The 22,567-nt window shown below is 41.3% G+C and overlaps 1 protein-coding gene across 1 annotated transcript in view; it reads left to right on the plus strand.

Moving 5' to 3' along the window:
• ttc27 (tetratricopeptide repeat domain 27) overlaps positions 1 to 2,594 on the plus strand; it is an 88,491-nt gene extending 85,897 nt beyond the window's left edge. Inside the window, exons 19-20 of the mRNA XM_076742240.1 lie at positions 566 to 666; positions 2,206 to 2,594. Coding sequence (XP_076598355.1) covers positions 566 to 666; positions 2,206 to 2,331 — 227 coding nt within the window. The 3' untranslated portion in view covers positions 2,332 to 2,594. The remainder of the gene's footprint in view (positions 1 to 565; positions 667 to 2,205) is intronic.
• Positions 2,595 to 22,567: the final 19,973 nt, after the last annotated feature.

A 22,567-nucleotide genomic window follows, 5' to 3' on the forward strand; every position in this document is an offset into this window, starting at 1 on the left:
GCGGCTGAACCGAAAATTACGTTCTGAACGGACCAATCACAGTCCTCGACGTTCACGTCACAGTCAGGATGTTTTGGAGGTGCGCGTCAGGCTACGGCGTAGGGTCCGCGTAGGGGTCTGCGTCGACGCAGAAGCCAACCAAGCGTTTTTTCATCTGACATTTGCTTTCTTCATACATTAATTTATCATTTGGTTTAATGCCTGAACAGAGTGAAAAATGCCAAAAGCCAAAGTTAAGTCTTCAAATGTCCTGTTTTGTCCAACTAACCATCATGACCAGTTTTGTTTTTGTTTTTTTAGTTCTTAGTGTCATCACATGTCTACAAGATGTTGTCTGCATTTGTTGCAAGTGTTGCTTATTTCACTGAATTTTGACCCTCCGGCTGTTTTTTCAATTGGTTGATTTACAGTTTCATATTGGAGAATACAGAACAACTGATGCAGCTAAACAGACTTTTTTTTTACGTGGTCAAAAAAGTCAAATATTCTGAGTTCAAATCCAGGACAAAACACAGCAACTTGTCCAGCAGACTCAATCCATTCTGTCAATCTCTCTGTTTCTCAGTGACCATCAGTTGCAGTAAGAAGAAGAGTAATCCGACAGAAGCTCTTCAGATGCTGTCGTCCACCCGCCTCAGTCTCAGGAGTCTGGTCACCAAAGCTAAGGTACAGTCCACCAATAACAGTCCACTGCTGGCTTTCCATGACTCACGGCTAATGGTGGAGTGCATGGCCACTAGACGTCACTGCGTTTTATTGCTCTTGCATCTTGAGTCTGAATGGAGCTGTTCCAGTGTCTTTGAGGAAAGTTTGGCTGCATTTTCAACCAAAAATTTTGAAGACAGATGTCGCTTCCTTTAGCGGAGTGCTGTTGCCAACAGACCATAAAGTGTAAGCAAAAGATGCTGCGGCTGCCTCTTTACTTGATAATATTGCAGAATTAAAGGATCACATTCAGGCAGGATCCATAGTTCTGCTGTAAATCCTCCCTCAGTAATGCACAACAAGCAGGTAAACAACAGTGACAGTGGCAGCAGGGAGCTCGTGCAGACCGTCCAGTTGGTGATGTCCGCATGCAGGGTTGACGATGTGTAGGAGTGTGGACACACATCCAAACCGAAGAGGTCAGCTGCTGAGCTGAAAGTGAGCAAACTGGGAAGTAAACAAACCGCTCGCACACTGCAGGGCTCCAGTGTCCACTGGGTCAAATACACAGTGGGACAGTGGAGCCCTGCATGCGTGTGTGTGTTTGTTTATTTCATGAGCAAAAGTTTTGCCAGATCACATCAGTAAAGTTGTGTGTTCTGAACAGGTTCCAAATCCATCAGTCCATAACGACAAACGGAGGACATGAAGATTTACAAGCAGAGGGCACCCAGGCCCTTCAGGGTGGAATCCTGCTAAGTGATTCATAGTCAGGAAGTATTTTAAGAGCTTGAACTCAAGTTAAGAGCCCAACCCAGTGTTTGAGCCAAGAGTGTCTGGGAGGGGGTCGCATGGGCGCAGCAGTGTTTTTCTAAGGGGTCACTGCTTCATCCAGAGGAGACAATGAACAGTACTGTGAAAACGTCACACCAGGCCAGAGTGCTACAGAATCATATTAACATGAGAGGAGGGTTCATATTAGTCGTATGATTTAGGCATATAACTTTTAGTTTTTGAGTGATACAAACAGAGAATTTGTAAGAAATTCTAGAACCTTATGCATCAAAAATAGGGTGATCAGTTACTGCCCTTTGTAACTATCCAACAGTATTTTACATGAAGTCAACTTGACAATCTGTAACTGGAAAACCAGGCCAATTCACTGCAGCAGCTACATTACTGTGATGTTTCAAATGACTTTTTGACATTTCAGATTTTTCGTAAACATTACAATTAAAGAGTTACTGTATAGTTAGTGGTGAATGCTATGCAGGCAAGTCTGACAGTTAAAGCTGAAGATACCAGGTCTCCTCTAAACTGATCCTGTTGACAGCTGTCAGTCTGCCTGGCCCATGTGGGTGCAGAGAGGCTCCATTGAGAAAATATTGTTTGTCACAGTCGCAGTGACGCTATGTGCCCAACCTTCCTCGTCTCACTTAGAGCAAATAACATGCAAATCATTCACTGTTACTGAGTAAAATGACAATGATGTTAACAATATGATCCTTCAGAGCATTACAGTATTATTTCATCTCTTTCTTGTGCATTTCTCTGTTCCAGCAAATGCACACAGATGTGGCTACAGGTCAGGTCCAAGACGAGCTGCGGGACGGTGTCACTGCCCTGGAGCAGCTCATCACAGAGCTGCAGGAGCTGAGTGGGAGGCTGCGTGAGCAGTCACACTGACTGTCCTCTTCAGAAGAACCCCCAGCTGTGGCTCTGAAGGCTCCCAAGTAGTAAAAAATCCCCAGAGACAGAAAGACAGACTCTACACCTGCAGTCAGCAGCCAGTGTTTATTGTTGGAGGCCTTTAAATCAAGTGTTTTACATGTGATGACAATAACAATAGAGCCAATTCAAAATGGAAAGCCAAAGGACTCATTTTGTAATCATGATGTTTTTATATCTCTGTGTCCACACGCTTCACATAGTAAAATATCTAAAACTTTGAATGCTTCCTTTTTTTTCTTTTGTGTAAAATCCATCCCAGGCAGAGCTTTAGGAAGGTGTCGTCACAGAGCTGTGTGTGTTACACCTTGTTACCATATAGAAAATTTGATGCGTTTCTTCCGTCTGAGGCTAAATTCCACTTTACTTCTGCATCGGTCCAGGGACTCAAATGTCCATTGTTCTGCAGGCCTACCCGCTGCCTCGGACTTAACGTAAGAACTGTCATTTGATTTTGTTGCCCCAGTGGTTTATCACCTCTGCAGTGATGTACTCCAGGGTGACTCAGTGCACTGTGACGTCACGACTGGTTGTGGTTGCAGCTGGCCTCGAAACTTTCAACGAGAGAGGGCAGTGTAATCATTTCACCTGGAAGCGTATTAAGATCCCCTCTGAATCTGCTTGTAGTGGAAGAGATGGAGGACAAAATCTACAGTTTCCTTGATTGCAGAAAGATGATTTGTCTAACTCAGACTACTGAAGCATCACATTAGCTTCTGATATTTTGGGATGTATTTTTATGCAGAATTAGGACTGTGCATTCTGTCTCCCATCACTTGCGTCTGACCTGCTGCCTCTATGCAAAAGTTTAGGCACCAAAGCTTAAGGTTAAGGTTAGGAAATGATGGTGGTCATGGTTAAAGGAAACAAATGTCGACTCTTTGAGAAAAACTGGTTCCGAGTCACCCAGTAACAGAGTTATGCTTTGTCTGTTTTTGTCTCCGACAGGCGAGAGTCATAATTCACATGACCACTAGAGGTTTTTTGTCAATGCTGGCATTTCTTTTGTGAAGACAGGGTCAGGCGTTCTGTGTCTTTTGGTGAGTGTAGAGACATGTCAGGAAACGAGGGGGCAGAGAGAAATGACAAGCAACAATCCCCAGCCCACCAGGAAGCCCCCGGTGTTAGACGTTGTTGAAGGTGAAAGTTGACAGCCTCCGATCAAGGCTCTGTCTGTAACCATCACGTGAATGCTGCATTCACGCCATGTCTGCAGAACGGGAGGAGTGAGAAAACCTTCTGTTGTGACAACTCGGGAGCATTAACTCGTTATTCCACTGCCAGCCTTGTAGTCACACCAGCTATGAATCTGAAATGAGCTGTTTTTATTGTGGTGCATTTGTACAATTCTGTTAACAAGTGAAACCGGATACAAATGTTTCCTTTTTAATTCACTGAGCTGAATTAAATTAGAATTAATACTCAGTTTTACTTTGATGTAACCGCCCGCGATGTTGCCTTAGTGACCAGTTTGCCAATAGCTTGTTGACACTTCAGGAGCCCTTTTTGCTAAGTGGAAAATATTGTAGCTGTCAGAGATTCACAATATGTCTGATCTGGAGTTACCACTATGAGGCTGATGTGAATTATTTTTCCCCACTTGGCTGCATGCACTTACATTCTGAACCATATGACACATCATGAGCCACAATCCCACCACTTCCTCTGAAAATGAGGTGGCCATTTTGGACAGCGTTTTAGTACTCTGGAGTTCTTGAACACCACCTCCACTTTGTGTGTGGTGAGTTTAAAACCGCAATCAAACACTCGAGTGCACACTTTGATGCTCTGAGGGATCATTTCTGGACTCATCCAGAGATGATGAGCACACACACACTCACAAACAGTCAGAGGCCAGCTCATCCTTGCAGGGAGGATCCCACAAGCTTCCCTCTAATTTGTTTCCTCGCCCAGCAGGAACATGACCTTGACATGGCTCAGGGCTTTTTTTTTTTTTTTTTTATTTAACATAATGGGGCTCATGTTTTATTTTGCCTGGGCTGTTTTATCACAGCACACAGAGCCTCAGCCTACGCCTCTGCTTTGAAGAGAAAGCTACAATAGGCTGTCCCTTCAAAGCACAGGCGTGGGCTGATAAGGGTCGAAAAGACGTGTTTAAGATAGGGAAACATGGATGCTATTTATGAAAGCCGCTGTTCATGGATGACATGACCGTTATCGTGTGAGGGATTGGAATGCTTCAGCAGCGTGCCCAACAGCACAGCGTGATCTACACACTGTGATTGGTTGATGGCACTGTTGGTCCAGGAATGAAATGTGTGATATTGATCCAGGAGCATCTTAAATCATGCATGCATGTGCAACATACAGATACTGCATGATGTGATAGTACTTTAAAACACAGATTGGCGTTGTACTCTCTTCTTGGTGCTACAGATGTCTGCATAGCAAGCTGTATGAGCTAACACTCAGATTAGGGGGCATTAAATCCACATTTCCAGCTTCACACACCAGTCAAGGAATGAAAATGGCAAGAAACTATGACGCATTTCAGGCTCTGTATCAGTCATTCATCACCACATTATATCACATTCACGGACACAGGATCAGTCAGCAGTGGTGACTCATCTTCTTGATGGGACTGTAAATTTCCCAAATGCTATTTCTAGATAAACCATATAAGTGATTTGCTGTTGTGTCATTGCCCAGAGGACAGCTTTAATAGAAGCAAACACAAGTTTGCTTGTTCTGTCTGAGACTCACTCTACCAGAATTCCTGGTATTCTTCCGTGGGCTGATGTTACCACTCACAAAACTCCCATTACATCACGTTTTAGTTAACTTGGGAGAGAGACTATTTTAGTTTTGACAGGTTCTCATGTAAGGGTTGATTCATGACCAGGGTTTTTATTGGAGCTGGATGGGTATTAGTTTTCATAGAGAATAATTCCAGGCCTGGGAGGTTTGAATTTCCTCAGGCTTTGGTAGTTATGATCAATTTGTTCAACATTTGTTGAGATTTATTGATGAAGCTGCATCACATTAACTGAGATCTTGTAAAAGAATTGCAACTTTTTCTACATGGAATTTTTTTTCATGTCCTGTTTTTACACTTTCACTCACTAGAGTAAACAATAGTGTACAATTAAACAGGAACATATAAAGAAGATTCAGTTTTCTCTTATGGTCACATAATTTAGGCATTTGTGCCTGCATCCAAACCGCCGTCCAGTTTACGATGTATGTGCCCAGATTATGTTGTCTTTGGTCACTTTTGGTCACTCAAACAGGAAGGGTTTGTTTTATCCAACCAAATCTGGCCAGACTTTCAGATTGGGGGCACCCTTCTCAAAACAAGCAAAATGTTGTGTCCTTTGCGGAAATTCAGGTTTATTTCATTTATATACTTTATATACTCTGTATACAGGTTTTGCACCAAAGTGCATCACAAAGACAGGCATGTATGTACATACTCATGCAAGCATGAAGTCATATAGAGTATGAGCAAGTTTAAACATTACTTAAAACACAAGGCATCAGATGTAGAGCGTGACGAGTGGTTTGTTTTGGTATATGATGCTGGGACCGGCTTATCCACCGAGTTTCTCCTCTTGATGATGTGATGAGTTACTTGTGGCTCACAAGTAAAAAAAGTCTGCTCATACAATACTAATTTTCTGGACCAAAAACCATGATCTCTGCCATATGAGTGATGTGGAATACTCGGGGTACTTGTTCAATCCAGGGCCAAACAACTTCTACACAAGAGAGGCTGTTGAGATTTTTCATCCAGCCACGACGTCACACATCCATTTTTTTTTTTGTCAAAGACTGGACTATTTTCAAAGACATAATCTGTCAAGAGCTAAGTGACTGTAGGTCTGTACACAGCACTATGGGATGGATTGGTGCCTGGTGAGGCCTATAGAGTGGAGACCGATATACACATCCACATGAATCCTGCACGTTTTCCAGACCGTGTCTGGACAGAACTGATTCATGACACGTCAAAGAGTTCTCCTGATGAAGAATGGAATTCATGGTTAACCAATGGCTTTTTCGTGTGGTGGGACGACTGGGAGAGAACACAAGATGTTTTCTCCGACATCAATACCATGTTCTGATGGTATAAGAACTCCAAGCAGGGCCAAAGTGTCAAAAGAGACTTGATGCCTCATCAAAAGATCAGACTTTTCATCACGATAAAGAGAATCGCTCTCCTGTGACAAACTTTTGTTCTGTTGTCACGCACTTTTGAAGCATTAAAGCCAAATGAAAAGAAGTTGTACATATCGCAAGTTCTAATATCCATTACACCCGTCCATACCTGTCAATAGTGGATTTGAAAAATATGTCAACGTCCATGTACCCCTTACATTTAGACAAAGGGACACAGTGAATGCTAAAATCATTGGTTCAGCATGTTTTTGACCCCCTTGGACTCACGTATACTTGGCAGATGTCTCTTTTCTCTCTGTGTGATCCACAAAAATCTGTGTTATATTTTTCAAAAAGCATGACTTCATGACTGAAGTGGCTCGTCAGTAAGTACAGTAAGCCTCCTTCCATTTGGTGAGACCCCCACACATACCTTTGGTCTTTTTGACAGGTATTCCATCCTGCTCCCATTCATCCTTCTTCTTCTTCCTCTTGTTTTATCAGCAGGTACCATTTTAGTGAATGTCTTCTCATCACTAGATGTTACAGCTAATGTTCTACATACTGCCACCTGCTGTACCAAAGGCGAATTTAGCAAGCACATCAAGTAGGCGCATGATCTGATATCGCCGTACTGGTGTTGCTAGTACAATATTATAATTGTGTTGCTCCAGGACCATCATTGCAACTGACCAATCACACTGTTTTGATGTCATAACTTTGCGACTTGAGGAAAAAGACTGGAAAATGGGAGATGTTAGCCTTTCCAACATTGTGAAAGGGTCTTTTTTTAACCCAAAACAAACTGCAACAGAAAACTGAAAATACAAAATACAAAAAGAAGCTAAAAAATAATAAGTGAACTAAGTCAACAGTAAGTTCCACATCGAACATGAATCCCAGTCTCTGGAATAAAAGTCCCAAGCTTGACCTATTCATCCACCATATGCTGATCTCTAAGCAGACTTGGTTGCTTTTTACTCAGTTGCAATTATGGTCCTGAAGCAACATTAATTATGATATTGCAGGAATAACACCAACACAGCAAAATTAGATAAACCTCAAATAGGCACTTATGCTGTCCATCAACCTTTTTTTTTTTTTTTTTTAAGTAAGGTTAAAAATACAGGAGATTTATGAGAAAATATTTAGACAGGATGACAGCAGGACAGGAGGGTAAAATTTGTGAGAATCCTGGGAACAGGAGGGTTGACAGGTCTGGCACCGTCTTATGAAGGATGTGATGTATTACTGACTGACAAGATTCCCTACTAAGTGTCTATTTTCCAAACTGTTAGAAAAATGGTGCTAACAACAACTCTTGGTGGATCAGTTAATGAGAAGCTGGGAAAAAGAAATCTGACTGTTCTACCTTATGAAGAGAATCCATCAGGCATGAGGGAGGAAGGCGCTCCTTTGTCTTCAGATTGTTTGAACACTCTGGACAATCCACCACAAATGCTCCAGTGCATCAGCTTCTGCTCTCCTTATTGTTGAGGTAACAACCAGACATTATCTGCACAGAATTCCTCAGCAAAGAGCGAAAAAAACAAAACATGTATATTGTGTTTATGTGAACTATATAAAAGACATTCTCAGTCATGTGCTGACATATTATCTTGAAGAAAATCTGGAGGAGGTGAAGCAAGAGCTTTTTGATGAAAACTAAATATGTACTCTAAACATGCATCTGCATACATATTCAGTTGTCTTGGATTGCTACACCTTCTTCAAATGACATTCTTCATGTTGCAGCAGATGCTTTGCAGAAGTGGACAACTGCACCATTTCTCACCACAAAATTAGACCAAATAACTGAACAATGAGGAGATGAAATATTGAACACAACAGCTCAGGAACTGTTGTGTATTTGGAGTAGAAAAAAACTATTTCAGAACAATGAGACATGCATTTAGTCAGATAAATTATGTCAGAAAACAGTATGTTTCGTATAATTGACGGTAGTCTTAACGATGCTGGCAGATCTCAGTGCTGTCCTGGATTCAAGTCTCTGACAGTTGTTAGACATATGGCAGACGACTGGTCTTAGAGGAAACAAAATGATTGCAGGTAAATATACAGATGTAAAAGTAATTCGGGACAAAGGATTTTCCTTTGAGTGACAATGAATTCAACCTAGCTTGTACGTTGTACTTTTAGTGTTCAACAAAGATGAATAGAAAGGAACATGTGAATGATGATTTAAAGTTAAATCTTTTGGGGGGTGAAAACTTCAATTTGTTCTTGTACTTATTTTATTGATGCATAGCACAGTGGCTCATATTAATCATTGAACATGTGTTTTTCTTTTGATTGTGTAAGCATGTGTCAGACACAAAATCCTTAAACACTGAAAGTATTTGTGTATTTTTAATACATCCGCCATTGAGGAGGTCATAAAAAAGAATTACTATGCACCAGAAAATCTTGGAGGATATGGATGTATACAACAACTAAAACAGGCTGTCCTTGAAAATACCTGTATTTGTTTAGCAGATTCTGACATAGAAAAATGTTGTTTTATGATGTTTACACCCTTCACCAAAATGGCTCCTGTACATTTTAAGAGAAATAGGTTTTTTTGTGAATAAAAATTCTTGAACGAGGAATTTGAAGAACCTTTGAAGCTATTAACATTATTCATTTTACTACATCAAACCAAACAAAGACAAAAGTTTTTTTATGAGCTATTAGTCCTTTTTTTTCCCTCTGATACTGTGTTTTGTTTAAAGGTACCTTCAGTTTTCGAACATTCAATTTCACATAATGTCAAAATATTGTTTAGATGCAAATTGAACCACATCCGTTACCTGAGCACAACAAAGTTTTTTCGCGTGGGTTCAGACATGAGTTTATTTGTTCTTAGACACATACACAACAGGCAGGTCAGAAGTATAATTTTATATTTATAATCAACCAGTCAATATCCATAAGGAGTACTTGTTGTAAACACAGCATTTTGGACCTCCTGACACAAATACCACAGTATGATCATGACCTCCAGTATTTCCAGTAATTTCCTTTGTAAGATCCCTGAAAGGGACCTGTGTCTGGGACCCAGTGTCCATCCTTTGACACAAAAACAACACAGCGTGTGTCAGGGCAGAGACAGCTCTAGCTTGCCCATCAGATCACACAATATAAGCCGTGCATGTGTTGTGGTCATGGTGCCAATAAGGATGTTTATGTGCAAATGTAAACTCTCAGACCTCATAATGTTCACTAAACATCTCATGGGCAAATTGTTGAGGGTATGTCACTAACCCAACATGTAGGCTGATTTTCATGCACTGAGAAACAACCCCAGAAAGAATTAAGTAACAGTTTGTTGATAGTTCACACAGTTCTGTATTTCAGCTGTTTTTTTCAGGATTTAACTGAATCTCCTCTTTGTCATCCTAAACTGACCCAAACTCCCAAGAGAGCCCTCTCAGGATCAGAGTTGTTACAGTCACTGGTCTGGTTTTGAATCTCGCACAGACAAAATTCATACATGTTGTAATGTGTTTGCATTTCAGTCATAAAAGACATATTTAGTCTGTGGCTTTGATGGGTTTTAGGTTGCCTCCAACAGTGATGTTGTATGTCTCATCTTAACAGATCTCCGCAATGACCACATTTACTTTTTTGGCATTTATGACCAACAGTGTTTGTTCTAGGACTGAAGGAGTACAGGTTTCTGCAGTCATCACAATATTTAGTGTGATCACAAGGCTTAAATCTTTTGTGATGTTGGCATTTTGCCACGTTTTTGTGTCTGTTAAAGCAAATCACTGATTAGCAAATTCGGCAACAGTGTGGACACTGCATGGGTTTTAAATCTTATTGTTTCTGACACTCTTCAGGCAGGCCTACATTGTAAAAATATCTACAGTTATGGTATGTCTCACTTGTGTAACCCTTGTAATAGTATTCACCTGGTGTGTAGCTGCCAGCTGGCACCCAATCAGAAGGTGAATAGCAGTCAGTGAATACTGTTTCAATGATCTGACTATGCAACCAAGAAAGATTAAGCAGTTCTTGTTTCTTGCTTGTTTTGATGATGATAGGTCATATTTTTTGAGTGGCAGTGCATTTTGCAAATGCCAGATTGCAAACAGCCCCTCCTCTTTTACTCAGTGTCATAGGCGTAATTTTTTGGGTCGATGGGGGGTTATAACACCCCCAGTGATCAAAACCAGCCAAAACAACCCCCCCAATAATCTCTTGATGGAAAGTGTTTATTTTAATAGAATATTAATAAATTGTCGATTGTTTATTTCATGGTAATTCCCTACATTGTAAAAAATGATAACGTGTGTGTATTAATGTCTTAATGTATAATGTAATGACAAGCAGCAGTGCTTTGTCTTGCAGCTGACAGTAATGCCAATGCAACTGATTCATCTGTAAAGCTTTGAGACTTATTTTTAAACATAGATAGATACAGAATACTTCAAATGTGGCAGCTCAGGGCCTTGATAGCTATCAGTGCTGAAAAAGCAACACAAAAGTATAATTAAGCACTACTTAGAATACATATTATGTTGTTCAGGCGTGTCTCTTCACCTCATGTAAAATAGAAATTTAAATGCCTTTTTTTTTTTTTTTTTTTTTTTTTTTTAAACTCCACCCCTGGACTTTCTTAAATTGGATGAAATCTCAACCCCTCCAATGGTTAACCCACAGTTACGCCCTTGCTCAGGGTACACTGCTTTTAATGTAAGTTAAGATGGAATTCACAGTGAAACAAAACATTTTGCGTCAGTTTCTCGCACAAAGACGTTGTGAAAGGCAGGAGGAAATTAAACACCTTCGGTAACAATGCATTGCTATAGCCCAGCACACATTTTTCCATCACTGTGAAAGATGCAGAACATGAAGAGTTTGTACAACAGCTGTAGAGAGCAGTCACACAGCAGACGGGGCCTTTCCATCTTTTGTTGACGTGCTTGATGCATGCCCCAGTGCCACATTTCCCAAACTGAATCATCTCCTCTAGGTCTTCGTCATCACACCATATTGTACTGTTGAAAGACTTCTCAACTGTCAGTTGGATAAAAGCGGCATCAAGGCAGCAGTGATGACATACAGACTGAATCCTTTTCCCAGCTCAGCTTTGAAAGAGATCTGACTGACTGGTTGGACTATGATGAAATAACTGTCTTGTCTTAGATGTTGACTGTTGTTTGCAGTAGTAGTAGCAGTGAACACAACCGGACCAGGATGCTAATATGACTGATCACAGCCTCTGAGACTGATGGAAGCCATTTTGTCAACTGGAAATGCAATAATGTTACAGAGGTGACTTACTGGGTTTGGCTCCAGGCACCCAAGGGCTGAGTCAACTAACACTAATGGGAGCAGTATCTGCACAGCTAACTGAGATAACTAGCTCTCGGGGCTAAGGTTAGCAGCATTTGGTCGTTAGCTTGCTTTAGCAACAAGTAACGCTAACTATAAGATAAATATAACTATAACTATAAGAAACTCTGTAAATCACCTCTGTGCTGTTATTCCCTTTAGTCGAACTGTTCTCCATTGGTCTCGGAGGTTGTGTTGGGTCCTGGGCCATCTGCACTAGCAGGTTGGAATCAAACTCAGTACTCAGCCTCAGTACATGGAGAGCACACTCTATCAGGTGAGCATCCAGGGTGCCCCAGGGCATTCTCTGTTGTTGAATATCCTATATACCTCTGTATGAAAATGTAGAAACACTCACACACATACATGCACACACACACACACACACACACACACACACACACACACACACACAAGTTAAAATTATAAACTCAGCATTATTTAAACAGTAATTTTGATGCACATGTGGATGCAGAATACCAATTCACAGGCTTTCTGACTGAATAAAAATAAACAATAACAATTTCCCCCAGGGATCAATAAAGTAGATCTGATTCTGATTCTGAATATTTCTTCTTTGCAGCTAACAACCAGCATTCACCACCGCTTTGTTTCATCAAAGAAATTGTGTTCCTCTAGAGAAATCAATATTTATTGGGTTAATTTAAAATCAATAGGAATAGCCAATATTCTTCTCATAGACAAATGCATGATTATATGCAAGTGAAACAACTATGTATAGCATTACCTGAGACATATGTTCCCTTTCTTGATCCACTACTGGAATTTTCCTGCACAGGAGTCTCTACGATGCAATTCAGACCTATTTTAAAAACACTTTCAGAATAAAAATAAATACATAAAATCAACTGAACGATTTTAAATAGCACTTAAGATTAAAGTTTTGTTAATACTCATTGGATACAAAAGCCATTTCTACAGAATGTAGAACCATCAGATGAGGTTTGCACAGCTGAATGAAGGAGCACACACTCCCCAGGGAAAATGGCTCTTTGTTGTTTAGTTTGGACACCATCTGTTGGACCATTTGACAGTATTTTGCTACGTCAGGTTTAGGAAGTCTCTTGTCTGATCATTTGTAATTTGCTTTTATTTCCTCTTGAATAACTCAAGAATGAATGTGATCTACACTCTGAGGGTGTAGAGGGTAACTAACATCCGCATGATTCCATGAGAGCTCCACAATGAGAAGCAACATGTCATTGACTGACTTGACACTTTGAAGAAGCCTTTTAGACTTCCTTTCTTTCCTGCACTGTAGTTAGTCTCTTCTGATAAACCAAACTAAACTTTTATTCTCACGGATATTGTAAGTATATTCAACAAATTAATTTATTACATTTGTTTAAAAATGATGATCTAGAGATGAATACATGTTGGGTCATGTTTTAAACTCATGAAAGAATGAGTAGTGGAGAGATTTCTTTTCCCCTCTGCACCTTTCTATTCGGCCAATGCTAATCACACCTCTGAAAAACCTGTGACATTTCCTACTATAAAAACATGACACCTCTATTCATTTCAGCAGCTGACTTCTTAAGGTGCATGTTAAAAGCATCAGCAGACTCAGCCTGTCTAATTGCCTCTGGTAGGCCTCAGTAGAGGGAGGTACAGTAGTCCAGCCTGGTGATATCAATGCACTGATGACTCTTGTTCAACCATTGGGTGATAGGAAATACCTAATTTTGGAGATGGCTATGAATTAGAAGAAGCTGGACCTAACAACAGAATTTACGTGTTTGTTGAAACTTTTTGTTGAAGCCATAAACCAACCAGTCTTTAATATCTTGGAGGCAGTTTTGTCATTTTTCTCAATGGGACCATGTAAAGACAGAGAAGAAGTGAATCTAAAACTGAACCTTGCAGAACTTCACATGAAATATTTGCAGGTCTGGAGGATGAGCTGCCAATGCAAACAGTGAAAGCTATGTTTGAAATGCAAGAATGGAACCAATCAAAGGCAGACCCGGAAAGGCAACACAGTATGACACATGATCTAGGAGAATCATGTGGTCAACAGTGTCAAAGCTGCACTAAGATCTAGAAGATTTAAGATTTGTCATTTGTCATGCTTTGGAGAGCTGTCCTTGTGCCGTGGTGTTCACACAACCCCTGGAATTTCTCAGAAATATTGTTTTGGTTTAAAAGGAACCAAATCTGATTTCAAACATTTTTTTCTAAAGACTAAAGCCCAGTTCAGACCAAAGATTGCAGACAAGATGAGTTGAAATTTCTGAGTACTTGCAAAGTGCCAGACTGCAACATTCTGAAAATCTCCCAGTTTACACCAATGCAAGTAGATGAGACAATGTATTGTTTGCATTGTAATGACTCTCTGTACTTCTGTTCCAACTGCCGGCTTTTCAGGCCTTTTTGTAGCTGTATATAATTTGTAGTGTTTTGAAATATGAATGGAGATAGTGATAATGATTTACTTGCATTTCTGCTATTGATGAAACTGAGAGTGGTGTGTGGGTGAGCAAGTGGCAGATGAGTTGATCCTCTCTTTCCTCATCTATAACTGGACAACTTTAAACAGCAGCAACTTTTCCCTGTTGCATGTTCTTCCCGTGCATGCGTGGGTTCTCTCCGGGCACTCCGGCTTCCTCCCACAGACCAAAAACATGCTCGTTAGGTTAATTGGTCTCTAAATTGTCCGTAGGTGTGAGTGTGAGTGTGCGAGTTGTCTGTCTGTGTGTCTGTGTATGTTGCCCTGCAATTGACTGGCGACCGGTTCAGGGTGTACCCCGCCTCTCGCCCATTGCTAGCTGGGATAGGCTCAAGCCCCCCGCAACCCCGAAATGGGATGCGCGGGTAAAGAAGATGAATGAATGAATGAACTTTTCCCTGCAACGTTCTCAAACAGTTTCATCTTCATAAATCTTTGGTCTGAACTGGGTATTAGATAACAAAGACAGCTTAGAAATTGATTTAAAAATAACTTTGAATAGCTAGATCAAGACCAGGGCCCATATTCACAAAGCCTCCTAAGGCTAAAAATAGCTCTTAGTGATGTCATTCTTTGAAAAATCTTAGAATTTGTTGAATTCTAAGATTTTTCTTAGAATTTTCCCTTGGTAAGATAAAAGTTATTCATAGAGCGTCTTAGGCCTTAAGAGAGCTCCTGAGGTGAATTATTGTTAGGAGGAGGGAGGAGGACTTTTAAGAAGCCTAAGAGTGTCTTAAACAGACAGGGATTGCAGCACGTACCAGCGCTTCTCACACTCGTTGCTCGTGCGTAAAAGGAGAGGGAACGACGCATTGGTCTGCTGGGCAATGCGCTCCCAGGTCTGCCTCTTCCCTTGGGTTGTGATCCCGGGACCCAATTTCCTTCTTAATACCGTTTTATTTTCATCCACGAGCTGTGCCAACAACAGGCACTGCTCTTGTGTCTAGTTTGGCTTTCTTGTTCTCTTTTTATTCATTTCGTTTGTTATTTTGGTCATTCTGCCAAACCAAACTGTTTTTTATAAGGATGCCAGCAATCACAGGAATTGCTGACAGCTGAGTCTACGTCCACCGTTAATATCAAATACATTAATTAGCAAAATTACCAGCATGAACAGTAAACATAACAATAAGCAAATCAATATAATCGGCATGTGAATGAGGTACGTTCAAACATTATGAAGCTGTGTCACAATTAATTCAATTTTGCTGAGTTTCATCATCATGACATAAAATTAATGTCACGATTACACATTTCTTAATACAGTCCAAGTTATATGATCAGTTGATTTTACTGTCCATTCATTACTAGGAGAGCGGAGCACTTTTTTTTGTGTGTGTGTGTGTCTTTTTCCCTTTTTGTAACAACCAATCACAGCTTTTAGAAGACTGCATCATACCTAGCAACGGGGTCAATCACACCTCCTCACTAAGATAAAAGTTTCTGTACCCTCCTTGCTCAGAGTTGCTCTCAGACACTTCCTGAATCACTCTTAAGCTAAGATTCCTGCTAGGAATTTTAAGGCTAAGTTAGGAGCTCTCTTAGAGGACTTTAAGAAGCTTCGTGAATACAGGCCCAGGCTTCTTAAGTAGAGGCTGAACTATGCTAGGCTTAAGCATGCTTAAAACAAGACAGGACTGTATCTATGGCTTGGCAGCTGTTAAAAATTTTCCGTATCCTGAGACCAACTGCTTCAAATGTTTTAGGAACTTCATTGGAATTATATCAAACTGACAGCTAGTAGACTTCATGCCTGCAGTTATACATCCAAGCAGGGGTGAAGAGATTAGGTCGAAATTATGAACAACAGATCCCTAAACTGCAGGACATTACTAATGACATGAGATCATCCCCCCACACAACTAAGAACCATTAACTGGTTAACTACTTTAATACATTGTCCTGCAGGTTTAAAAGACCCACATCAACACCCATCACCAAACCCAGCTCAGCCTTCAAACAACCATTCACACCCCTCGCCACTGACCCTCCACCAGAACGCAGGATGTGTGAACAGGATGTGTGACACCTCTTCAAGAGAAAGGATATCAGGAAGCTTCACACAGATCCTCAACAAATCACTGGAGCTGTGTGATGTTCTCTCATGCTTCAAATGCTCCATAATAGCAATAATGCCAAAAGCACTGCTCCTACCATTGATGTATCCTCCTCTGCCACCATGGAAAACTGAAAAGCCACCTTGGAGGACATGAGGGCAGTAAGGGGAGCAGCTATGATGCTGTAATTGCAGATGAAGTGTCAGTAAAAGTTTGTGAACCCCAGGAACCCCTGTAGCTGCTTGTAGGTGTTGGGAACAGTCCAGGAAGTGACGGCAGAAACCTTGGCAGGGTCCATTTGGATGTTGTCCGGTGCCATGATGTACCCCAGGAAGGAGACAGAAGGGGCATGGAACTCACACTTCTCTACCTTGATGAAGAGTGAGTTCTCTAGAAGACGTTGTAAAAACAGTCTGAATGTGATGGACATGTTCCTCATGGGACCAGGAGAAGATCAGGGTTGTTGTCCAAATACACAAACACAAAGTGTTCAGCATGTCTCGAAGTACATCATTTACCAGAGCCTGGACCACCGCTAGGGCATTGGTAAGGCCAAATGGCATCACTAGGTACTCATAATGTCAGGTGGGAGTGTTGAGGGCTGTCTTCCACTCATCTCCCTCGTGAATACGAACCAGGTGATAGGCATTATGGAGATCTAGCTTCGTGACGATGGTGGACCCTTGCTTGAAGGCGGAGGAGATAAGAGGAAGTGGGTAACAATTCTTGACAGTTATATCATTCAGCCCCCTGTAGTCGATGCAGGGCCTCAAAGTCCCATCTTTTTACCCACGGAGAAGAAATCTTAGAGTCACTGAAGGAGGTCCCCATGGCCACTCTGTCAGGAGCTGACATCAAGTAAAGGCGGTGGCTGGACAAATGAACCCGGAAACACCGGTTGGGCATAGGTGCTGGTTATCTGCTGGATCTGAGCAGTCAATGTAGCTGGGCCCCTGATCTTGGGCCACTGCAGTCTGCCTGGCTGCAGCTGCTGCGGATGGCATCATAGCCTCATGTCTCTGGAGGATGCCCTCAATCCTCTCAAAACAATTCTGTGGTGGGGTGGGATCCGCTGGGTCCATGACTGGCCGGATTGTACTGCAATGAGGGAATTTAGGACCCAATTGCAGTACCACCAGAACATGGAAATAACTCTGAGTCTTAGACACGATAAAGTCAATGTTCTTTCAGGAACGATAGAGAGGCTCAGGAAATATTTGCCGAACCAAACTTTGATCCAGGAAGTGCAGGGCAACAAACTTAATCAGGCACTGAAGGCTGAGGTATTTACCAGGGAGCAGAAGATCAGGTCAAGTCAAAGGCAGGCAGGACCAGTAACGAGAGATCGGTCCGATAATAAACGTTGGAGAGTCTGGCATGCTGTGAAAACAATCTGGCACTGATTGTGTGTGGGAGAGCAGCTTAAGTACTGGATTGATTGCAGTGAGCCTGTGTGTGCGATTAGGTGAATGGACAGGTAGGGGTGGCTGAATGTGGAAAAGTACTGGCTGAGCAGGTGAACAGGTGAGATGACAATGGCAGCGGGAAAGGGCTGAATGAACTGTTACACAAGAAGGTGCAACATGTGATATATTTCCTACGTCAGCTCAAGAGGTTCAACCTGCCTCAACAGCTGCAGATTCACTTCTACACAGGAATAATCCAGTCTACTCTATGCACACTCATCATTGTTTCTTTTGGGTCTGCCACAAGAACAGACTGCAACAGACTACAAGACATGCTGAGAAAATCGTTGGTAACAACCTGCCATCCATTCAGGACTTCCACACCTCCAGACTGAGGAAATGGACAGGAAACATCACTACAGACCCTTTACATCCTGGACATAGCCTCTTCCAACTTCTCCCCTCTGGTAGGTGCTACAGATCACTGACTGCCAAAAACTGTTTCTTCCCTCAAGCCATCACCCTGATGAACATGTAGCCAGTCATACAGTGTCACTAAACCCTAAACGTAACTAAAAACTCCTAAACATCCACTGACTGGCCATTTATCATCCAATAATGCACAGTTTTGACATGTACATTTTTTTTGTCTTTTTGTCCCCATTGAGCTTTATATGTCCCCTTTTCCTATTAAAGTACATCAATTACAGTGTTTAAAGTCAAATGCCTTATATGTGCACACATATTTGCCCAATAAAGCAAATTTAATTCTGATTCTGATAGTACGGCAATTTATGACAAAACTTCTGGTGGACAAACACAGTGTCAATGCATGTGCATGTCTGTTAACCATCCGAGCTAAAATTGCTTGGAGCAACCACAATACTCAATTGTATTAGACATAATATATGAAAAAAGTTTTTGAACTAGCATAAAAATCAGGACACCTCAAAACACCAAAACTCTAGTGATAGCGAGATGAAGCTTCTTGAAGCCTTGAAGCCTTCCAGCCAAAAGGTTCACAAAAAGGTTCATTTCTCGAGGCTTCATGTGCACTCAAACCCCCCTGCTGGTCAGAGACTGTTAAACAGCCAGATATATTATAGGTAGTGATGGGTGGTACCATGCCAACGCTTCGGAGCGGAACCTATAAACTATAGGTAGTTGTAATTGTAATTTTATCAATTTGTAATACACTTAAGACTGTCCTGCAACAGTTCAGCCATGGGAATGACTGCCAAGAAAAATAAATCAATTCATCTTAATAAATGCATTACAGGTAGCGTTCATGTATTCATTCATATAAATAAAATTTTGATTTATGTTTAGTTTATTGTGGGTGTGTAACATGACAATACAATGGAATCTAATATTACTTGTCAAATGATTAGGAATAAATAATTTTGTCATTGTTTAAATAACTCATAATGTAAGGGGAACAATTGTTTTCAAACTGTTGCAGTGTTTTAACAAGGTAGGGGGCAGTAGATGTGCTTGTGAACAAGAAGAGGGCAGTGAATTTGATTGTGCAACTTAAGGACTTTATTCATTTATATTCAGAAACACAATATGGACTGGGTCCAGCCGTATTCTCCTCATTATTTTCATGTAAAGCACGAAAATCCCTCAGCATGGATGAGGTGTTGTTGTTGTACCCCAGTTCTTTAGCACACAACAAACACTTGACCTTGGATTAAAAGAAAAGACAGTGAAAAATATAGTACATTGCATAACAAACATAAAACACATGTAATAATATTGCTGAAAGTGTACTTATTTTATTGGGGGGAGATCAGATCAAGACGTTTCCACACGGGGAAAACCTTCTGTTTCTCACAGGCTCCAGCAAAATGCACCTCTATGTCACACACAAACCAACAAATCGGCAACACTAATCCACGAAATGTGAGTGGATCCATTGCGGTATATATATGTTCAGAAATCACGCCGATAGTCGAACCAATTCCTGAACCAGCGAGGCTTCGAACGTCACCAGTGACATCACTCGCCCTAAACAACACAAGCGTCTATACATGCTTCACTAAACACTCCCAGGACTTCTCGACACACACTCCGAAGCATTGGCTCGGTACGACCCATCACTACAAAACTCTATCTGATCAAGTGTATTTGTATAATAATTTAGCCTTTTGAACAATGTAAAATCAGTAATTCTAAAAACCCCTAAATTTATTATAATTGCTGTATGTCGTGTATGTAGTTTATTCTTGTTAGATATTAGAGAAATAGTATAGAGCTGATGTGGAACCTGATTATTTATCTCATGTTAATACTACAGTAACTATGTGTCATATGGGTGAGTGCAAGACAATAAAGGGAAGGATCCATATACAGACCAGTCCAAGCAAACAGCAAGAGTTCAGCAATTTATTGACAAAATGAGGTACATAAGTTCATGGAATCACAAGTCAGGGAAAGGAAAAAACAGGAAGCCAGTACAAACAGGCAAACCTGTCCAAAGGCGATAGGCAGAGAATCCTTCCGTGGATCGGAGACAGGCACTGTACCAGGTCCAGGTTCAGGGTCAAATATAGGTTCAGCTGACTTTTAAACAAAGTTACACTGTTAATCTGGCAAAATATAGGTGGAAACACCTTGTAATACAATTAACATAAAAACACAAATTGATGCTGGTTTAAAAGTTCAAATTTAAGATAACGTTTGTTAAAGTCCCAAAGACCATGCAGACCGAGCTGGACCCCCTACAGTTTTGCATATCGACCAGGAATTGGTTTAGAGGATGCAGTCATCTACCTGCTCCATTGATGTCTTTCTCATCTGGAGCATACTGGAAGCATGATGAGGGTCTAGTGCTTTCAACACAATCCAACCATCACTGCTCAGGAGACGCTAGAAGGAGCTGGAGTAGACTGCCACCCTGCTATGTGGACTATCAGCTACCTCACCAACAGACCACAGTATGTGAGGCTTCGTGACTGGGTGTCCGATGCGATAGTTTGCAGCATGGTGGCTCTGCAGCGGACAGTGCTCTCTCCTTTCCTCTTCACCCTCTACACATCAGACTTCAGGCACAAGACCAATAACTAGTGGATGTTGGACGTGTATCACAGGGGAATGAACTGGAATACAGTGAGGTCATAACCATCTTTGTAGACTGGTGTGGACTGAACCACCTGCACATAAATGCCAGCAAGATGAAGGAGATGGTAATTGATTTCCGAAGGAAGGTACCACAGAGTACACTGGTGAACATCCAGGGTTTGGACATTGAGATCATGGGGGATTACAAATACTTGGGTGTTCACCTTTACCACAAACTGGACTGGACAAACAACACAGATGTTCTGTACAGGAGGAGCCAGTCGTCTGCACCTGCTGGGAAGACTGAGGTCCTTTGGAATATGTAGGACACTGTTAAAACATTTTATGACTCTGTGGTGGCATCTGCAGCTTTCTATGCAGTGGTCTGCTGGAGATATGGAAGGTCAGCGAGGGACATAAAAATACTGGGTCAGGAGAGCTGGCTCTGTCCTGGACTGCCCTCTGGACACCATTGAGGAGGTGGGTGAGAGGAGTATGTTAGCCAGGCTGACATCGATCATGGACAACCCATCGCATTTTCTGCATGAGACAGTGAGGGGCTTAAGCATCTCCTTCAGTAATGGACTGCTGCATCCAGTGTTTTAAGAGCACTACTGCAGGTCCTTCATTCCAACAGCTGCCAGACTGTTTAATGCCAGCATCATGTCGTAAAGCACTGTGTTGATGCTGTCTCTCCCTATTCTAACTCACATTATCTATTTCATCTGCTGCAATACCATTACAAGTTTTTACGTGTATATTTTTTTCTCAGCTGTGCAATCAATATCAAATCAAATCAATAAAGTCTTGTCTCATCTTAAAACTAGGTTGTCTTTTACTTCATGATTTAGGAATTCAAATATTGAAACCGTGCTTAAGGAGAAAGACATAAGAACTTCTTTACACCTAATGGTGAGGAGCTTCACTTGGAGGTTGTAAAACATGCAAAGGTCTGAGACAGAAGAATTCCCAAAATATTAGTCATTTCAACAAATACTAATAACAATAAAACTAAATCTTCATTTTTCTCTTGCCGTTACCAAGTTAGAATGGTGCCCAAAACTAACCAAACTTTAAGCATAGCTGGGTAAGATGTGATGTTGCTGACTAGTATCAGGGCTCATTCCCACAAACCAACCCCACATGGGGTCTGCATCAACAGAAAAAGAGATGACTTTATCATATGAATGCATATTTTATGTCTCCAGATTGAAGTAGTACCCTGAACCCCTTTCTACACCATGTTTCAAACATGTTTGTCCTTGATGAAAGCAGTCTCTGTGCGAGTGACCCAGACCCAGGCTGACTGAATGAATGGACTCTCTGGCCGGATTTTAAAACATTGCATCATCTGTGATTACACATCATGGCAGCAGCCCTCCTCAGAGCCTTGCCATGTCTTTCCCCACAAGTTTGGCAAAGGGCTCCCAGCCTCCACCCTCTTTCCCAAGGACGCTGTTTCACAGTCTGTCTGTGGGTTCTGCTTACCATCACCCTTCATTGGTCCAAATTTGACAGCAGGGTCCACCGCCCAGATCTGTCTGATACATATGCAACCATCAAACAAACACATACTTTCCATTCAGATCCTGTGAGGCAAAGTCTTTTTGTTGAATGTGTGAAACTCTCTCACGCAACCAAAATGAGCACCCATTACATCATTGATGAGATGTAGTTGATGTAAGAAATCAGCATGGTCAGTGAAATAGGCTCATGTGGAATTAATTAATTGTTTA

The sequence above is a fragment of the Chaetodon auriga genome, chromosome 11 (genome assembly GCF_051107435.1).
Source record: "Chaetodon auriga isolate fChaAug3 chromosome 11, fChaAug3.hap1, whole genome shotgun sequence".
In the NCBI taxonomy this organism is placed as follows: Eukaryota; Metazoa; Chordata; class Actinopteri; order Chaetodontiformes; family Chaetodontidae; genus Chaetodon; species Chaetodon auriga.